At 43.3% G+C, this 14,610-nt stretch overlaps 1 protein-coding gene across 1 annotated transcript in view; it reads left to right on the forward strand.

Annotated features, from left to right (window-relative positions):
- Positions 1 to 14,610, forward strand: part of CC2D2A (coiled-coil and C2 domain containing 2A) — a 131,304-nt gene that overhangs the window by 25,158 nt on the left and 91,536 nt on the right. Inside the window, 4 exon segments of the mRNA XM_070372718.1 lie at positions 7,928 to 8,016; positions 8,347 to 8,410; positions 8,413 to 8,447; positions 13,836 to 13,937. Of these exon segments, the coding sequence (XP_070228819.1) occupies positions 7,928 to 8,016; positions 8,347 to 8,410; positions 8,413 to 8,447; positions 13,836 to 13,937 (290 nt within the window).

The raw sequence follows: 14,610 nt of genomic DNA on the forward strand, positions 1-14,610 counted from the left end.
TTGAACTTTCTCCTGTAACTGAGATCCCCACTGCCTGTCGACCCTGTCCTTGTTGAGGTCCCTGTGAACCGCACATTTGCTCAATTCTAGGGTCAGCTCTTCATCTACCTTCCTCGACTGTCAGCCGCACTCCCTGCACCTTGCACTTCCCCTCCTCGGCATTCAGCTCCTGGACACCACTCTCCTGGGTCTTCTTTCTCCCTCCCCTGGTCCTCCCCACCTCTTCATGGGTTCCTACACCCCAGCCTCTAACAGTTGGAGCCCCTAAGCTGGGTGATCAGCCCTCTTTCCTTAATGAACATTCATTCTCTCTGTCATCTCGAGACTTTCAATTCCAGCTTCTAGATACTGTAGGTATAACTGATCAGTCCCCAATTTTTTTTTAATTTATTTATTTTAATTGGAGGCTAATTACTTTACAATATTGTATTGGTTTTGCCATACATCAACATGAATCTGCCACAGGTGTACACGTGTTCCCCATCCTGAACCCCCCTCCCACCTCCCTCCCCATACTGAATGGGTAAGAAAGCTGTGGTACATATACACAGTCCCCGATTTTTATCTCCAGTCTGGGACTCTCTCAGACTAAATGTGAACTACCTACTCAAAGCCACGTTTGCCTATCACATAAGACAGCTCGCATTTTAATAGACTTGTGGAAGTATAACTTGCATATCATAAAATTCACCCATTGTAAGTATACAATTCAATGACGTTTAGTAAATGCCTAGATCTGTGTAACCATCACTAAAATCCAGTTTTAGGACATTTCCATCACTCCAAAAAGTTCCTTGAGACCTATTTGCAGCCACTGCCACCCCCGGCCCTAGACAAACACTGATTTGTGTTAAATATTTGAATAAAATATATTCCTGTAAATATGCATTTTCTAGACATTTCATGTGAACAGAATCATACAGTATGTAGCACTTTGTGTTTGACTTCTTTCCCTTAGCATAATGTTTTTCAAGATAATAAACGAAGTAGCATATGTCCTCACTGTGTTCCTTCTTATTGCTAAATCCTATTCCATCATCTGGATATGTGTGCACACATTTTATTTACATTCACCTGGTGATGGATATTTGGATTATTTCTAGTTTGGGGCCATGATAAGTCATGCTTCTATGAACCAGGTCATATGATGAATGTATATTTTTAGCTTTATAGGAAACTGCTAATCTGTTTCACAAAGTGGCTGTATCATTTCACCTTCCCACCAACAGTTTGTGAGAGTTTCTGTTTGTTCACTAAAAACAACTGATTTTATCTGTGATTTCCATTGTACCCTTTATAATACACATACAGTGATATTTCATTGTGCTTTTAACCTAGTATTTCCCTAGTGCTTAATGATGTGGAGTATTTTTCAGATGCTTATTAGCCGCTTGTATATTATCTTAGTAAACTACTTAATTTTTTACACATTATTAATTGGATTCTTCATCTTACTGAGGAATTGTAAGAGTTCTCTATATACCCTGGATACAAGTACTTTATCTGGTCTATAGTTAGAAAGTATTTTCTCCAAGCAAATGTCTAACCTTTTCATCTTCTTTGTTTTATAATCGTATTTATTCATTTACTTTGGCTGTGCTGGGGTTTTGTAGCTGCGTGGGCTTTTCTGTAGTTGCGCTGAGCAGGGGCTACTCTCGCATTGTGGTGTGCAGGCTTCTTATTGCAGTGGCTTCTCTTACTGTGGAGCACAGGCTCTAGCGTGAACAAGCTTCAGTAGTTGCGGCTCAAGGGCTCAATAGTTGCAGTCCCCAGGCCCTAGAGACATTACTTTGCCAACATAGGTCTGTCTAGTCAAGGCTATGGTTTTTCCAGTGCTCATGTATGGGTGTGAGAGTTGGACTCTAAAGAAAGCTGAGGGCCAAAGAATTGATGCTTTTGAACTGTGGTGTTGGAGAGGACTCTTGAGAGTCCCTTGGAATGTAAGGAGATCCAACCAGCCCATCCTAAAGGAGATCAGTCCTGGGTGTTCATTGGAAGGACTGATGTTGGAGCTGAAACTCCAGTACTTCGGCCACCTCATGTGAAGAGCTGATTCACTGGGAAAGACCCTGATGCTGGGAAAGATTGAAGGTGGGAAGAGAAGGGGATGACAGAGGATGAGATGGTTGAATGGCAGCACCGACTCAATGGACATGAGTTTGGGTAAACTCTGGGAGTTGGTGATGGACAGGGAAGCCTGGCAATCTATCGTCCATGGGGTCGCAAAGAGTCGGACACGACTGAGCAACTGAACTGAACTGAACTGAGGCTCTGGAGCGCAGGTATGTGGGATCTTCCTGGACCAGGGATCAAACCCATGTCTTCTGCGTTAGTAGGCAGATTCTTTACCACTGAGCCACCAGGGAAGCCCCCTTTTCCAAAACAAAAGTTTTTAATCATGGTGAAGTCAAATTATCACTTCTTTTCTAATATGGATTGTATCTAAAAATTCTTTGTCAGACCTAAGGTCATGGACATTTTCTTGCATATTTTCTTTTGGAAGTTTCCTGTTTTTAGCTCTTACATTTAGTTAGGTCCATGAACTATTTTGAGACAACCCAAATGTTACTTGACTGAAACTGAGCTTCTGATATCCTTCTTCCAACCCTGACCTGTTTCTGCTACAAAACTCTTCCAGTTTCAGAAGGTTTACCTACCATTTCTCCTCTTGGAAGTCTCTGAAGCTTGTTAAAGCTGGTTATGAGGGTGGGAAAATCCTGGTTATCTCCATCTCACTAGAGAAGACACTTCACCTTTTCTGCTATTGTTGCTAGTCTCTCAGTTGTGTGTCCAACTCTGGGCAGCCCTATGGACTGTAACCCTCCAGGCTCTTCTGTCCATGGGATTCTCCAGGCAAGAATACGGGAGTGGTTGCCATGCCTGCCTCCAGGGATCTTCCCTACCCAGGGATCAAACCTGTATCTCCTGCACTGCAGGCAGATTCTTTACCATCTGAGCCACCAGGACAAGCTTGGAGTGGACAGATGTGGATTGCCATGCCCGCCTCCAGGGGATCTTCCCAACCCAGGGATCGAACCCATGTCCCTCATGTCTCCTGCATTGGCAGGCAGGTTCTTTACCACTCATGCCACCTGGGAGGCCCCAGGTGAGAGATTTCTCCCAGACCCCTGGGAGAAAGATTTTGTAGTTGATGCTTGAACTGAATTCTCTAAGCCATCGGTCCCAAGAGTGGGTTGGGTAGAATGTGTACTCAAACTCTATCAGAGATTAACTGCCGCAAAAATATTTCAAGCTCAGAAGCTTTACCTACTATTTCCCTTCTTAGAAATTTGAGAAGCTTGTTTGAGACAGTCACCCTGGTGTCTCCCACACAGCGCTTGGCCCTCCTGATGCTTCTGTTGTCTTTTCCACTCCGCTCAAGGCAATGTGGAAGGCTCAACCCGAGGCAAAACGGTCAGGTCAAAGCGTATCTATGATGTTCTTTACCACTCTTCAGAGTCTCAGGGCCGCTGGAAGCCCCATTGCCCTGTGAAATCACCACGATGGTGCCAGAGTGCAGGGACAAACGGCAAAGCTGGCGGGGCTGGTCTCGCCCAGACAGACGGTCCCTGTACCTGCTGGCTGACGCTGCTATAACAAAATATCATAGATGGTGGCTTGAACCACAGACACTGAGTTCTCACTGTTCTAGAGGCTGGGAGTCCAAATCAGGGTGCTCGGAGCACTTCCAAGATTGTGGAGGGAAGACCTTAGAAGCCTGCCCTCCTGTCCATAGAAACAAGGTCACATCGACTCAGGGGCAGTAGGTGAGAAGATTGGAAAATTATTTCAAAGGGCAACGCCTTTCTTATTAGAAGGTGGTGTGTGTTTTCTGAGGAGTCAAGTATCACAGAAGTGTTTTAGAGAAAAATGGACGGTGTTCATCGTTTGACGAAGTCTGTAAAGAGAGAGATGTGGGGTGCAGTGAGTGTGGGTGACAGGAGAAGGTGTCAGCACAGAGAAGATCCGGGAGCCGCTTGCAAACATGAGGCTGATGAGGCTCTCAGGCTCACAGGTCTGCCGGACAGCTGGGGAAGTGTTGTCAAATCCATTGATATAACCCCTGCTGCCCCGATGAAAAGCATCCCTTGGCCAGAGAATCCATATTTCATACCAATGGACATTATGTATATATTTTTAACGGAATGTCTTAAAATTCTCTCATTGTCCATAAGCTCTTGCACACCCTCAAATCAAATCTTTCAAAATTCAAATTGTTTGCATTGCACTCTTTCAGTCTAATATCTCTCACACCTTCATAGTCCTCCATGTTTTCCTTTTCATTGATTTAGTGCTACAAGGTGCCAGGTACAAAAGTCACTGACAGAGTCCGTGCCGTCAAGCAGGTCACATTCTAGCTGGGAAAATAACATCTCACCACCTAGTTGTCCAGATCAGATTTAGAAATCTTTATACCCTCCAAATGTCTTTCACTAACACCGAGTGTATTTTTAAAAATCGAGAAAGAGCTAGTTTTTACCCCCTCAACATTTTTCAGGACTTTTTAAATTAATACTTGCTAAAGAAGCCCCTTTCGTTTTGTTATTCAGAGCAGATGGTTTTTAAATAAAATATCTTGTCTCTTTTAAACAATATAAAATTATTCTAATGAACTCCATGTTTGTTGTTTGGTTGCTGCTTAGTGCTAAGTCATGGCCAACTCTTTTTGTGACCCCCATGGATTGTAGCCCACCAGGCTCCTCTGTCCATGGGATTTTCCAGGCAAGAATACTAGAGTGGGTTGCCATTTCCTCCTCCAGAGGATCTTTCTGATCCAAGAATCGAACCTGCATCTCCTGCATTGGCAGGTGCATTCTTTACCACTGAGCCATCAGGGAAGCCCCATGGAGTTCATTAGAACAATTTTATGAATTATATCTTGCCTCTTTTAAAGAACAATTCATGAAACTATTCTAATGAATGCTATGTAGGCAGCAAGTATTTTAAGTCAACTTGAAAAACTAGATCTCTTTTAAAAATAAAAGAGGAGGGATAGTAAATAAACAAGAGTTTTTTTTTTCATGTTCAAAGACATTGCTTCTTTCTGGGGGCAGAAGGAGGGGGGTGATCAGCCAGAGAGCAGGGGTCCAGTCTAGAAATCCTTCTTTATCCACCTAGGTGGTCCACACACACTTAATGACATTTAACCTGTGCTCACCCTCTGTGGCTGGAGACCACAGAACCTGGGAGAGGAAGAAGGTATTAATGCAATAACCACACAAATACATAAATTCAAAATGTGACAAATGTGAAACAGGAAAAGTCACAGGACTCTGACATGGGGATATGATGGTAGATGGTCTTTAAAATGGGAAACAATGACTTGATTTTTAAAGTTGGCTTAAAAAAAAAAAAAAAAACGCCAAAGGCCTGTTCAGGCTACTGAAGGAGATTCTTGTAAAGAACTTGAACCTCAGCCCGCACATGTAAGGCTGTGATCTTTAAGATGATTATTTCAGGCCTTCCACCAGGCACAGAGGAAGCCTCAGGCAGGTGGTTGGCGCCTGATAAAGTAGGATTTTACATCCTTCTGTCACACGAAAGGAAGGACACTTGGCCTCGGCACTGAGTGACCAGGCTGCAGAAAGCTCCCTCTTCTGCACAAGCAGAGACGAGGGGTCAGCACGGCGGGCTCTGCCCAGCGCAGCTTCCTCTCTCCCCGCTGTTCCTTCCACCTGCTGATAAAGCATCTTGCCTTCTCTCTTTTTCTTTCACTTGTGAGCCTTCTTCCTTTAACAGGGCAGATGGCTACAGGGTCAGAAAACTCCTCTCTCCATACTCTTTTTCTCAAACGTCAGCATCACCAGGGTAGAAACACTTCCTCGGTCTCCATCTCAGGCACTGGATCCCTTCCTGGAGCTCAGCACGCAGGACCAGTACACGTCCCGTATCCTGCCGGCATCTCAGACTCGTCCCAGCTCCGATTTACAGGAGTAAACCAATCCCCCTCCTCACCAGTAGCCCCCAGGCTGGCATGCCTCCACTTTTTCTCTCTCAGGAGCCCCAAATCCATACTTACCTCAGCCGAAACCTCAGACACGTTCGCCTTCTCTAAACTGGGGGTCCTCCGACTTGAGTATGTCTTAAAAATTACCCAGATGGTGGCTCCACCTCCAGGTTCTGATTCAGTGGATCTGTCTGGGGTCAGGCCTGAGCGTTTGCCGGTCCACCAAGTGCCCAGAAGGTGCTGCCGCTGGGGGAGTTAGTGCTCGCCTTGGGCTTCCCTTGTGGCTCAGCTGGTAAAGAATCTGCTGGCAATGTGGGAGACCTGGGTTCGATCCCTGGGTTGGGAAGATCTCCTGGAGAAGGGAAAGGCTACCCACTCCAGTATTCTGGCCTGGAGAATTCCATGGACTGTATAGTTCATGGGGTCGCAAAGCGTCAGACACGACTGAGCAACTTTCACTCCCCGTCGTCACTAGGAACCACCGTGTCATCTTTTTGTGGCCTCTTTGCAACCATGCCCACTGGCTCCCTCTTTATTATCCCAGCTGGGGTCTCTCCGTCTCCACCCCAACCATCCTGTGCCTGCAGCCCTAGGAGCAGCTCCAGAAAATGCTGCTTCTCCTCCTCTGCTCTCCATGTCCTTCAAGGTATCCCCACCACATAGAAAATATATTCCAGTTTCTTTCACAAAACATCAGAGGCTCCCCGTGACTTGACCCCAAACTCCTTCTGCAATCTTTTCTTCTACTTCCTCCCAGTAGAGCCCCCTCTCCTTTAAGTATCATAACATGCTGTTCCCCAAGCCTGTTGTTGTATTCCTACCCCTTTCATAATGGTGTAAAGCATTTAGGATCAAATCCTAAGCACTGTACCTCCTGAGTACGCAATCATCACTCCAGTCACTTTTTTGAAGACTTTTTTTTAATATTTACTTTTATTAATTCATTTGGCTGTGTTGGCTCTTAGTTGCAATACACGAGACCTTTCCGTTGTAGCATGTGGGATCCATTTCCCTGAAAAGGGATCAAACCCAGGTCCCCTGCACTGAGAGCAAGGAGTCTTAGCCACTGAACCATCAGGGAAGTCCCACATGCCAGTTACTCCAGGGTCTTCATCTTCAAGATGCCTAGTGAGCGATCCCCCCTAGCAGGAATGGCATAAAGTTGATGAGAAGATGCAGTCGGTCAACACATTATCACAGAGCCTGGGACATAATAGCTAAGCGACATTTCATGATATTTATGTATAGGTTTGTGCTAAGTCGCGTCAGTCGTGTCCAACTCTTGGCAACCCCATGGTCTGTAGCCTGCCAGGCTCCTCTGTCTATGGAGATTCTCCAGGCAAGAATACTTGAGTGGGTTGCCATGCCCTGCTCCAGGGGATCTTCCCAACCCAGGGATCGAACCTAGGTCTCCTGTGGCTCCTGCATTGCAGGCGGATTCTTTACCGCTGAGCCACGAAGAGTTTATGTACAGGTTTAATACTACGTACAAAATAAATGTTGTCTGTTCAATATAGCCCAAGGCTATGGCTTGAGCCTGTAGAAAAACTTTCTCTGATCAAAGCTATCAGCGTTGTTGAACGTCGAACCCCATAATCAATCAGTAGTCATTCATTCATCCAAGGAGCCTATTGTCAAATCAATAAATTTGAGAGCTTCTTCCCAATGGTAATTGAACCGGTGTGCTTGCGCTTTGAAAAATCAAGTGTCATTCGTTCGATTCTTAGTTAAGTCCACGTGTCAGCCCTGGTAGGACCAAGGTTGTCACTGTCCGTCTTAAAGAAGCCAAGACATGTCCTTATTACGTCAGATGCGGGGGGTGGGGGGGTGGGGCAGGGGTTGTTCAGCTTTATCTCATGATGGCTTATGTGAAATTCTAAATTTGCAAAATAAAATGATATTCTCTTGTTATTTTTAATCTAATCTTCCCTTTGGAAGAAAAAGATGTTGTTTTAAAGTAATTTTCTTGTATTGTTTTAGGCTTGCCTCCAATCCCCTCAGCTTCCAGAACAGGCTTTGCAGAATTTTCCATGAGAGAACGCATGAGGGAGAAATTACAGGCTGCAAGGGTGAGAGAAACCGCAGGGATATTTTGCTCAGCGCCGATTACCTTGCTTCCAGTCTTGTCTAGCTTGATTCATTTGCTCAAAACTGCGTGAATTTGAATACTGTTAAATCTGTTTTTCATGCTCTAAAGGTTAATGCAGCATTTAACTATGAGCACAGATGAAAGTTACACTTAAGAAGAATGTAATGTCCTTTTTCTAAACCATTGTTTTTACCTCTTAAAGAAGCATAACATGCGTATTTTACTGACTGATTTCCTCCCGAGATGGTGACTGAGGTTTTCATAGCATCACTGACATTATGTAGCAGTAATTTTCTCTTCGACTTTTTAGTCCAAAGCAGAAAGTGCGCTGCTGCAGGAAATTCCCACCCCTCGGCCCAGGCGCTTACGAAGTCCCACGAGAAAGAATCGGAGACTGAATTTGGCACGGAGGTGAGAAATAGGCCACCCCTACTTTGTGACCAAAGACAGTGATGCCAAATAAAAATGTTCCAGCAAAAGTCCCAGAACAGAGCTATGCATGGAGGGGCTGTTAAACATTCATTAATAATAATAGCTGCTATTTATAGATGTTACTTGGTGCTGGGCATTTTGCCAAGTCTTTCCCCCATGTTATTAGATGCCCTTATCCCAACACCTCTATGAGGTGGGTGCCATAATTTTCATTCACATTTGACATATGAGGTTCAGAGGGCCTGCCCAGCCATCCCCAGGTCACAGAGCACGCATGTGGACAAGTCAGTACTGGATCCCAGCTCTGTCTCATTCCCGGTGTGTCTCATGGGTCAGCAGTGCTGGGTCCATGGATCTTGCTGGGAAACAGAGAAAGATAAGAATAGAATCCAATCATGGGGACTTTGAGTGTTACACTAAGGTGCCCCGATGGTTTTTTCTAAGCCACGGAAAGCAATTGACAATTGGATCGAGTGGTGATTTGAATGCACTGGGGTGACTTGTTTGAGTCTGAGATGCTGGTGAGACACCTCAGTGTGCTCCTCAGATGCACAGAGAGGCAGGGACCCAGCCTGGAGACACAGATTTAGGAAGTATTTGAACTGTGGTGAGTTTTGAGGGTGTGAATGACGATGGTCCTACACTTGGAGAAAAACTGACAATAAAGGCCCACGAGGCAAAGAGGAAGCCTGTTAAAGACAGAAAGATGTATCAGCCATGTGGCTGAAGGAACAACACATCTAGGGTGGAAGAAGGAGCAGAAACAGGGCACGTGGCTCAGTGAAGTGTTTGCAAGTCTAACCCAGTGGTGTGTTGATGATGATGGTTTTGGTTGTTTTAAGGTCTAAGCATTAGGGATATTTCTGGAGCAAAGTCACAAATTTCTTAGATGATGCCTTTTCTTTTTGTATAATGAGATGTTACAGATTTCCATTGACCTATATTCATCCCCAACAAGCCAGAGATTGCATGATTACAGGGAAAGTTGCAGTCGTGCTCATGGGTTTTCAGAACACTCAGTCGGTCTCCTAAAATGGCTTCATGACAACTGGCTACTCCGTTCTACAGAGGACACATTTCTTTTTCTTTATTTCCAATTTATTTTCTTCCATGAGAGCCATAAGTGTAAGAGCCATAGTTCTAAAGTATTGGAAAATAAAGAAAAAGTACCAAGACTTTCCTGGTGAGCAAGTGGTTAAAACTTCATCTTCCAATGCAGAGGGTGAGAGTTTGATCCCTGGTCAGGGAACTAATATCCCACATGCTTCTTGGTCCAAAAAACCCAAAACATAAGAACAGAAGCAATATTGTAATAAATCTAATAAATTCAATAAAGACGAAAATAGTCCACATCGAAAAAAAATATTATTTTAAAGGAGAAAGTCCCTAAAGTCCCATTATTATGACACAAATACTTTGGTTGTTTTGGTAGGTGTGTGAGTAAGCAATAGGAGGGTGTTGTCTCCCATGTCTGGCGTTGTCCACACCTTCTTGATGGATAATCCTTTCACACAATCATGGTAGTTTTCGCCTGTCCAATAGGCCATGAATATGATATCCAAATCAAGTTGGTAGTTTTAGGAGTAAAAATATACTCCTTTGGCTCACAGAGTTGTTTATTTCTCTTTGTGAGCAGGAACTTGACCTTTTGTCTAACAGAGTGCATATCCCCTAAGAGCCATTCTCTGAAAGTGAGGCAAACACCACATGCCTTGTCCGCAGACCTGATCTCAGGTTTCCAATGGAACATATCACTCACAAGCACACTTATTCATGTACATACCTTAGCCCAGAAGAAGAATATAAAAGCAGTCGATTTTGGTCCTATGGGGCAAAGAGCACATGAAAAGGCCAGGTGCTGGCCCTCAGCTGCCCAGCACTAAATTCTGGCACTCTCACGTACTAGCTGCATGACCTTGGATGTGTAACTTACTCATTCTCTGAGTGATAAAATATAACCCCCTTCCCCACTTCCCACCTCTTTTTTTTTTTTTTTTGCATTGGGTCTTATTTGAAGCATGGAGGTTCTTTTGTTGCAGCACATGGACTCTCTAGTAGTGACATGCAGGCTGAGTTGCTCCACAGCATGTGGGATCTTAGTTCCCTGACCCAGGATTGAACCTGCGTCCTCTGTGTTGCAAAGCAGATTCGTAACCATTGGATCACCAGGGAAGTCCCCTTGCCTCTTTAAAATAGATACACTACCCAGAACCTGATCCTTGATATTGTTCTGAGGATTAAAGGAGTGCATACATGTCACAGGATTTCACACAGTGCCTGGCTCATGGGAAGCCCTCTCTCCATAGTTGGTAGCAAGTGTCAGTGGCTGTAGGGTCAAAGCAAAAAGAAGCCCTTGGGAATACTTGGGTCAGGAATCTAAATCCATCAGCACAAACCTATGCTAAACTCTTCTTTCCATTCCTCTTTATCCTCAGCAGATTTGTAACAAGAGAACAAAGCCAAACACACATCTCCAAGAACATGTCAACAAAGAAGTGGGAATAACACAGAACATTTGACTCCTGGGTCTCCACTAGGCATGACCAAAATGTCTCTGTTTTGTGGACCTGGCTCATTGTCCCAGGTGCCCGAGGTTCTGATCCCTTGACACATTCGACCTGTCGCCAGCATCTCTCAGAGGCTCCTTCCTGCCGGCTGTCCAGTGGACTCTGAACACACAGCAGTGACAGTCAAGGAGCCCAGTGGGGATGACAGGCAGGTGATCAGACAGTGGAAGTGCAGGCTGGTTAATAGCCATGGTGGGTGCCTTGAGGAAGCCTTGGAAAGGGCACTTCCCTGGGAGCCAGGTTATGTAAAATATGACGTGTCTTGCCTTAGGCAATGGTTTCTTGCCTTAGGTAATGGATTCTTATCTGTGACTCAAAAACACAAGTGGCAAAGGAATAAATCAGCACACTGGACTTCATCAGAATTAAACACGTTTCCAGTTCAAAGGAAACCAAGAAAAACGTGAAAAGACAACACACATAATGGGAGAAATTATTTGCAAATCGTTTAGCTTGATTAGTATCATTCCTGATACTGCGAATATACTGCAGAGATATCAGCAAGACCATCTAGATTAGGCTGTCTTTAGGGAATTAAAAATATTGATTAGTAGTTAGAAGAGAGGTCAGGGCAGGAACTATTATATTTTGTAATTATGCTTTGGTAAAAATAATGAGACTTGAGATTGTCTAGCTCAAGCTAGAAGAGGGTCATAGAGCCTTCTTGGAGGTTACAACAAATTCAAGGATGAGAAAGAATTCCTAGCTGGACACAGCACACATCATCATAGGCATTCACTTGAAATTGAATATTATTACTTTAAGCTTTTATGAAGATATTATAGATAATAGTTCTTTAAAATTTAATTCGCACACAGTCATTTTAAATACATTTAATGGCTTTTCTTATGCTAATATAATTTATAAACTTTTAAATACTTTGAGATTTTGATAAAAATTAAATTACCACCGTTTTGATCAAGTCCATACATATCATAGTAAAACTGTCAATCTTATAATTTTAAAAGATACCAAAGAAATTATATTGTCCAAACTTCCTGTCCTTTCTGTCAAGCTGATACAGAAAGAAATGGAAAGAAACAGAAAGAATAAAATACTGATCTCCACATACACATATTTGCCAAATGGAACTTTACCTACTTATTTTATTTTTTAAATTGCTAACGTTAGACTTTCTGCCTGGTCTTCTTCTGTTTTATTATCAGTCTTTAGATGTCTCTAAAACCTGAGGCTTGCCTATACAGAGCTAAGCTTCTCATCTCTCTGATCGGTTGACTCCTTGGCTTATTTATGTGTTTCAAATGTATCAGTCTCTGTCTTGGGCTCTAGAAGGTGAGGGATTCTGAGGCAGACAGGAGCAGAATGGCATCTTCAACAGTGGGCAAGAAAGGTTTAGCCTTGTTTTATGGGAAAGATTGAACTTAGCAGACCCTTAGAAAGCCTTCCTGACCCTTCCCTGGTGGCTCAGTGGTAAAGAATCTGCCTACCAAGCAGGAAATATGGGTTCGATCCCTGAGTCTAGAAGATTCCCCTGGAGAAGGAAATGGCAACCCACTCCAGTATTCTTGCCTGGGAAATCCCATGGACAGAGGAGTCTGGTGGGCTATGGTCCATGCAGTCACAAAAGAGTTGAACACAACTTAGTGACTAAACCACCGCCACCAATTTTTAAACGTGTTTATCCTTACATTACATAATACTCATCTGCTTCCTTCCTTGTCTTCAAAAGAGCCACTTAAAATTCTGGAATTTACCAAGACAAATATTAACTCTGCATTGCACTGTGAAATTTATTCATTACCACTGCTTCAACCTTTGTATAATTGAATGCTATTAGTTAACTATCTGGGCTTCCCTGATAGTTCAGCTGGTAAAGAATCTGCCTGCAATGCAGGAGACCCCACTTTGATGCCTGGGTCAGGACAATCCCCTGGAGAAGGAATAGGCTACCCACTCCAGGATACATGGGCTTCCCTGTTGGCTCAGACAGTAAAGAATCCACCTGCAATTCAGGAGACCTGGGTGCTATCTCTGGATTGGGAAGATCCCCTGGAGGAGGGCATGGCATTTTTGCCTGGAGAACCCCATGGACAGAAGAGCCTGGCAGGCTTCAGTCCGTAGAGTTGCAAAGAGTCAAACACGACTGAAGCAACTTAACACGCACACACAGTTATCTATTTAACCTACTACTGCAAAATGAGAAAATGGAGGGAAAGCACAGAATCTTACATAAATTGGAATTGTATGTATTCTGTTAATATCATGATAGATTGCACCCAACTGATGCCCTCATTTTTATTCTGCCCATTGCTGGACATTCAGCTGCACTTACATGGAATTTCATAGCACCTTAGCTTGCTGTTCCCAGTATTTCTAGCTTCCATCACAGAATGTCTCTGGATAAACGCCTGAGGAGACCCGCTCAGCCATTCTGAGACTCACACAAGACTGGAAGAGCCAGGGCCTGGGGCAACCCTTACTCACTTGGACTTATTTACAGTCAGATGTGGTTGACGCTCTTCATCATAGACTGTTTCAAGGTGATCCTCTGTGAGCTGGATAATCTACTGACCTTTAGGGTGAAATAGCATTTCCATTTGGAGGTTTATTGACTGTGAAATTTTGTATTCATTTAATCATGAGAGAGACAGAGCTGAGGAAGAGAACAATCAGCCACTTTACCATTCAAATATATTTGTAAACATTTCATTCCCTAGAAATTGTGAGATGCATCAATGGTCAGAAGATAAAGCCTTTTGAGGGCTAATGCTTGTTTTTTTAAAAATCCTCAGTTCCTTGCTTTAAATGATGTGTCTGTTATTTTTTTCCATTTGTATAGCTGGATAGAGAGGTACAAAGGACTCAACAAGACCATGACTCCCAAGGCCATTCAAGAGTAAAGTTCCACGATTCTGTACGAAAAATCAAGTCTAAACCCCCGGTGAGAAATCCTGTCTTTTAAAATCATGCTACCTTTAAATTATGTAGGCTTTAAATCATGTATCTTATTGATTTGTTTCTGTTTTTTGAAAATTGTCAATGAGAGACAACTATACACATAAGCTGACTCCGACTGCATGAAATATGCAAGAAAAAAATATGAGGAATGATTCCTACTTTTAAATCCTAGAATCTTATGGAGAAATTAGAAAGGAAAGCTGCCTATTGTGGGGAAAGAAAAATGCCTGGAAGGACAGGAAATGTTCTTGATAAGCTGATTTGTTCAGCTGTGAAGTTGTTACCAGCTTTTATTATGGGAAAAAGGGAGATACTAATGCAAGAATTAAAACAAACCAGAAATGGTATTTTTTCAAAGTTTAACAAACCCTGTATTGCTCATAATTAAAAGTATCTCAGCACTGGCCTATAAATCACTTTTTGGCATTTTAATCATCTTTTCTAAAGCTTTTAACTGCTGTGAATAATATGTTTTTGTGTTTGTAGAAGGGTAAATAATTGCTGATTTATATTTTTTTAAAAGTAACTCATTAAAGTTACTTAACTAAGGAGGCCTGTCGTATTTGTTAAAGTTCATTACCATCAACAGGTAATGTGTTTAGGAAGCCTGGAATGCTCTTAGCATCCAGCCCCCTGTCAGTGAACTGTGCAGAGCT

The sequence above is a fragment of the Bos mutus genome, chromosome 6 (assembly GCF_027580195.1).
Source record: "Bos mutus isolate GX-2022 chromosome 6, NWIPB_WYAK_1.1, whole genome shotgun sequence".
Lineage (NCBI taxonomy): Eukaryota > Metazoa > Chordata > Mammalia > Artiodactyla > Bovidae > Bos > Bos mutus.